The 6,085-nt window shown below is 31.8% G+C and overlaps 1 protein-coding gene across 1 annotated transcript; it reads right to left on the reverse strand.

Moving 5' to 3' along the window:
* Positions 1 to 2,236: 2,236 nt before the first annotated feature.
* Positions 2,237 to 4,265, reverse strand: LOC131658726 (uncharacterized). Its single transcript, XM_058927992.1, has 7 exons — positions 4,118 to 4,265; positions 3,743 to 4,009; positions 3,559 to 3,640; positions 2,988 to 3,135; positions 2,742 to 2,899; positions 2,529 to 2,649; positions 2,237 to 2,434 (listed from the first exon to the last, which is right to left on the reverse strand). Exons 1-7 carry the CDS (start codon positions 4,263 to 4,265, stop codon positions 2,237 to 2,239), a joined length of 1,122 nt encoding a protein of 373 aa, XP_058783975.1.
* Positions 4,266 to 6,085: the final 1,820 nt, after the last annotated feature.

The following is a 6,085-nucleotide window of genomic DNA, read 5'->3' on the forward strand; positions in this document are numbered from 1 at the left end:
AGTTGCATATCATTATCCGATAAAAAAGTCGTTGTAGAATTCAAGTTTGTTGGAATATTATAACCTTCATCATAATATTCAATACCCGAATCTGATTCAAAACCTGTTGCATCGTATAAAAAATGAAGAATATGTGATAAGCTGGACATGATAAGTGGTTCTGAAAGAAAAAGCAATCCTTAATATTCATATACCTTCTGTACTACTGTCAATCTGAATCTGAAATAAATCATTAATCTCTGACTCTGGTGCAGACGCTGCAGAAACCTCAGGATGAACATTTGAGTCACTAAAAGTGTTGTCAAATTTTTTTGTCAAATTCACACCCAATCTATTTGAACGGAATTTGGAGGCGGTATTTTATATTATCAACTACTGAAGGATGAGTTCTTGAAGAAGATGGTTGAAAAGTGTTAGGCGTAGATGAGGATGGAATGTTGATGTTATTCATTGTTATGGTTGATAACAGTGTTCTGAATGACAAAGCTCGTTGAACGGTTTGTGGAGAAAATAAATACTCATTCTCTTTGTTTGTTGTCTTCAACCACTTTGCCTTTTTTCTAAGGACCTTCATTCTATTCAACCTTGCCTTAGCAGCTTTCATTTTGTTGATCTGACGTATAAAAATCGGATTCTCATCGGACATAGTAAACTCCATTGATACACTATTAGAATGAACATGTTTATCTTCATTCAGAAATGCTATTCATTCTTTCTTTCTTAGAGAATCTGCAGTATAGTACAACATGCATTGGAATATAGTGATATAAAGAGTGTATTGAAGTGCCTAATATAAAGGTAGCATGGAAGGACTAAAATATTATTATTTGTTCCTAACGACTTCATTAAATATTGTAGTTATTTAAAAGACATCAAGTGATGACACATTAAATATATACACACATATCATATAATAATAAAAAGAGTGTATTGAAATGCCCAATGAAAAGGTAACATGGAAGAACTAAATATCATTATTGATAAAAAAAATAATGATTATATCGTTATCTAAATGACATTATAGTATTTTACCAAAAATAAATAAATAAATGACATTATAGTATTATGCAGTAAACCTATTAAATTTATTATGGCAGAGATAGTTAGACAGGAATACCAAAAGATGAGTAGAAGGTGTATATGTTATCATATCATTTGTTGAATATTTAAAAGTGTTATTAATAGTTGCAAAAGGAAATATATATGACATTTGGATTTTCAGAATTAATTTGGAATATATTTTTTTTTTGAAATTACTATAGGTAAATATGTTTCAACGTGTATTTATAAGTGTATTTTTATATCATAAAACATATATTCGGACATAATTATTATTATTTTTTTGTTGAATTCACAATATTTTCATTATAAAACTAATACTTAAGAATCAACTTTTACAATGGATTTTTCTATATGTGCATGTGTATATCAAGATATTATACTTTATCTGGTGATTATGTTTTTAGGTTGTATAGTATAATAACAATCTAAATATGCACAGTGTTGACAGATAATAGAACCAAAGTAAATAAATTTGAAAGCATATATTTCAAAATCGTTGAATTTTGAATACAACATTGACAAAGTCTTACAACAAAAAACAACACAGGAAATAAATCCAAATATGCCAAAATTAAATACACATGTCAGCAATAAGGACGCAAAAAACATCAAGATAATTAGACTACGCTATGAATTGACAGGGTATCACTTCGTTGCCTCTATCTTCACTTTCTTTAGTGGCTTGGTACCCGAGTATTGTGTAGCTCCGACAATGTCACATTCATTATCATCTTCAATTGCACTTGAAGACTTCACCTTTGTTGGGGTGGCTACACTGTTAATTTCTGGATCATTCTCTCCACATGCCGAAAGTGAATGCTACAGGATCCTCAAAATGTAATGAAAAACAGATTAAGCACGTGGACAAAAAATCCTATATTAAAATTTCAGTATACAATGTTAAGCTACATAATTGAGGAGAATGATAATGAACTTACAGCAGAAAAATCAAAATTATCTTCCTTTCTTGGATCGTTACCATTATTGATAACAGTCTGAAAATTAAATTAACAACTTAAGCATAACTAAAAAAAATCGACAAATTTTCTAGAAATTGTGATAAAATATATCAGGCACTACCAGGGTATCCGTTTTGGGTTTTAGTTCTTTGTCGTCAATGTCTGGAATAATATAGAAATATAATGAATGGGTATTTAAGACGTAATTATATATATTATAATAGTTTGTCGAGTCTGGTTACCTCGTATTTGATGTGGTTCTGTAGAATCTGATCAATGGAGGACTCATCGGTTAAAAGCTTCTGAACCGAACCTTGATTGAATGTTGGCTGCACCATAACTCTAAAAGCCATCTTCTTTTTCAACAGGGTTTCATGTTCGTCTGGATAGACCATAGGATCATCTTCACCATCCTGTTTAGAAGGTATGGAAAATGAATTAGGCTTGAAATTATGAAAGCAACACTTCTGTTATAAAAATATTAAAAAAATATAAATATCTAAAAACCTCTATCATGGATTTGCGCATATCGTCGGTTGTTTTTCCTATGATATTAAAACAACCGCTATCCCAAAATACAAAACGGATTTTGGTATCTCCATCAACTACATGTATCTCAACCTTATACCTAAAAAATAATATCAAATAATATCTTGAATTATTATTACGACTGCAAAATAAAAAGAAGTAAGAACAACTTAAACATCAATTTCAAAATACCTTGGTATAGGTTTCATAACATTTTCGCCACATCCATATTTATACGGATTTTCTGGATTCGGAGCCTTCAAAGTGAAGTCGGTGCATCCATAGTAGAACCATCCATTTTTAGGAACAACAAATTTTAAAGTAGTAGCCCCAGTAACACAAATAATCTCCTGTTAAGGTAAATGTTATTCATTAAGACATATAAATGCTTGCTTGTATTATGTTATGATGATGTAACAAAAGTGGAAAAACTTGTACCTGTTTTAACTTGGACAAATCCGTTAACAACATACATTTGACATTATAAACAAACTTATCAATTGATGTGTATTGGGTTGACCCAGACCAAGTAGATATCGTCTGTGTGGATTGCGATGGTTTTTCATTATTCTGAGAGTCAGACAACCTATGAAATATCATCATTTAGAAGAAAGCAAACATTATAAGTTGTTTTTTTTAACTATCAGTAATGTATAATATAATTTCAAATTATACTTTGACATAAACTCCTGGATAACTCATTGGAGACTGAAAACAATTTAAATAGAATATCAAATTCTGAAATGTGGTACACAAATACATTTTCTTATACATAATAATTTAATGTAAGAAATCCAATACCCTGTGAATCCTTCATGGTTGCATGAGTTAGAACAATGACTATTGCTCCACGGTTTGATTCGTCATTATAATAATTTAAAAACTTGGTTCCATAAGTGTCCGATAATATGCAAGTTACAATGTTCCCATAATAAAATAGAGATAACCATCAAAACGTGAAAACGGCAGAGAAAAAGGAATAATATACAAAGAGATAACAGAGATATACCCCAAATCTTTCAGTTTAAAAGAAATCACTATCTTTTTTCCTCCAGCCTTGGATTGGCAGTTTTCGATCTCATGAACCACACCTATGATATATGAAAATCAAAAGTATTACATTACAGATTATTACTGTAATGAACAAAAATTCAAAATCTAATATGTATTTTTTATATATATCTCTGGCATACCTTGAAGTCTGTCCATTTTACATTCTCCTTTGAGGATATCAGAAAAATCTTTGAAGAAATATCTGTTAGAAGGGATATTGTTAAGCTCAATTGGTTTAACAGTTGTACCGCTAAAGAAAACAAATTTTTTAGGATGGTCACACAGCTTCCATTGAAAATCATTATCATAAACATTTCCATTATTTATGATGCAAGTTATATCCTCTTTCAACAACTGCTTCCATTTAGAGGTATGGTCACGGCGAACCAACACTTGTATCCGATCACCTTAAAAAAAATAAAAGAATAGATGAACAATCTTATAGAAGCTGGCAAAGATAAAATCTAAAGAAGAACCCTAAAATACACAAATATCACAAAGAACCCTAAAATAACAATTAACCTTTGAATCCATCACCACCATCTCAAGGTGTTTGACACCTTTGCTATTAACGACGCTCCATAGGTCATTGATACAAACAGCCAGACGCAATGTTTCTTTGGAATCATCAATATCATCAACGAAATCGGTTATGCGAGACATGTTCGGAGAAATGTTTTCTTATTAATGAGTCAGGGCGATGGAAGATGCAAGGGTTTAGGAATGGTTGATATAATATAGATGATGAAGAAGAATACGATAGGGCGATGGATTACATGGAGAACATTACTTGCACAGACCTTAACCATAAGAATTGAATTTAGCCGCCTCATTGAATGTGCAGAGCGATAAGCATGAGATTAATTTCCTTTGAACGCAAATTTTATTGAATCGGGGAGTTGTGATAGGGTTAATTTCTGACGGGGCACGTGAATGTTAATGATGGAACTAAATCTTAACGATTAATTTGAATAAAAATGATAAATGCTGATTAAATTAATTTATTAAGATTTAAAAGTCCCGTAATGACGTTTTTAACCCTAAAAATTGAGTAATCCAAGGATTACTTTAGAATTAGTATGTAATTAGATGGGATTTCAAATTTCTTATTATAGTGGTAGATGATAAAGATTTATAGACCAATTATAATACATGGAGAATTTGGATAGGGGTGTAAAAGTAATACAAAATTAATCGAATTGACACATACATTTTCAATAATAATATATTGTAAGATGTTAACTAATAGACAAAGAAAAAAATATATAGGAGGTGAAAAAAATAAAGAAATTTAAAATATGGGAGGTGAAAAAATAATATATAAAAGAAATGAAATAAAAAATATTAAATGAGATGTTATGCATAAAAATATTGTAAATTTAATATATAGATGGAGAAATAGTTGTGGTGAAAACTAATGATAATTTTGTAAGTATTTCTGGTGGCTGTATACATCCTTTAGGTGAACTCTTCATTGCCGATATACCAAATTATGCAATTAAAATTACAATACTGTATCAATAATCTATAATTTTAAAAATGGACAAACACATAGAATATATTAAAAACAATATCACTTATAAATCTTGTAATTGTAACTGTGTGATTCTTCGAAATAAATATATATAGTATCAATCTATAATTTTCTACCTTCTTCAAGATTAACTATGGCGTGGCAGAGATCTCAGAAAAAAAATTCATGCATGTTACTGCAAGATGGGATCTATTTCCATATGGTGGTAAGCAGGTGGGAGTAGGAGAGGAAATCTCTACCTTTTATTTTTCGGAATTCCCGAAGAGGAGCAAGGCGGTGGACATCTTCAAGTTATTCAGCTGTGTGGGAGAGACGGTCGAGGTGGTGATTCCTCCCAAACGTAATAAATTCGGAAAACAGTTCGGTTTTGCGCGTTTCAAACAAGTGAAGGAAGAGAGGCTGTTAGCTGTTAAACTTGACAACATTGTGATTGATGGAAAGAAAATACATGTTAATCAGCCAAGGTTTGCGAGGGATGCAAAGGATGGAAGATTCAGGGGTCAAGTCCAAAAGCAAGTTCACGGTGGTGGAGGTCGCAGGGAAGAAAACCAGATCTGCTTTAACAGAAAGGTGGGTAACAATTTTTCGTTTGCGGATATAGTACAGGGAAGGGATTCAGGTAAAGGAGGTGAGGCAGGCGAGGCAGCTAGTCCTTGTTTCAGTTTCAAGACATCCTTGGAATGCAAAGAAAGATGGAAAAAACCGTTTGTTGGGGAGGTTATTTTCTCGGGGGAATCGTACAACATCCAAACTCATATGGAGATTGAAGGTTTCTTTTCTATAAAGGTGCATCCCTTGGGGGAAAATTTTTGTTTGCTAGAGTAACTGGAGGAAGGGTTGATACAGGAACTTTTGAATGATGGAGAATTGTGGTGGAAACAATGGTTCATAAGTATCAGACCTTGGCAATCGAACATGGTTGATTCTGAGAGGGTGATGTGGGTGAGAT

This window comes from Vicia villosa, linkage group LG3 (genome assembly GCF_029867415.1).
Source record: "Vicia villosa cultivar HV-30 ecotype Madison, WI linkage group LG3, Vvil1.0, whole genome shotgun sequence".
Lineage (NCBI taxonomy): Eukaryota > Viridiplantae > Streptophyta > Magnoliopsida > Fabales > Fabaceae > Vicia > Vicia villosa.

Excerpts from the sequence above, each read along its gene's own strand:
- LOC131658726 (XM_058927992.1), bottom strand. The coding sequence starts at position 4,265 with ATGTCTCGCATAACCGATTTCGTTGATGATATTGATGATTCCAAAGAA. Across the intron at positions 4,010-4,117 it reads GATGGATTCAAAGGTTAATT|GTGATCGGATACAAGTGTTG; the intron begins GTTATTTTAGGG and ends ATTTTTTTTAAG. Across the intron at positions 2,650-2,741 it reads GTTATGAAACCTATACCAAG|GTATAAGGTTGAGATACATG; the intron begins GTATTTTGAAAT and ends ATTATTTTTTAG.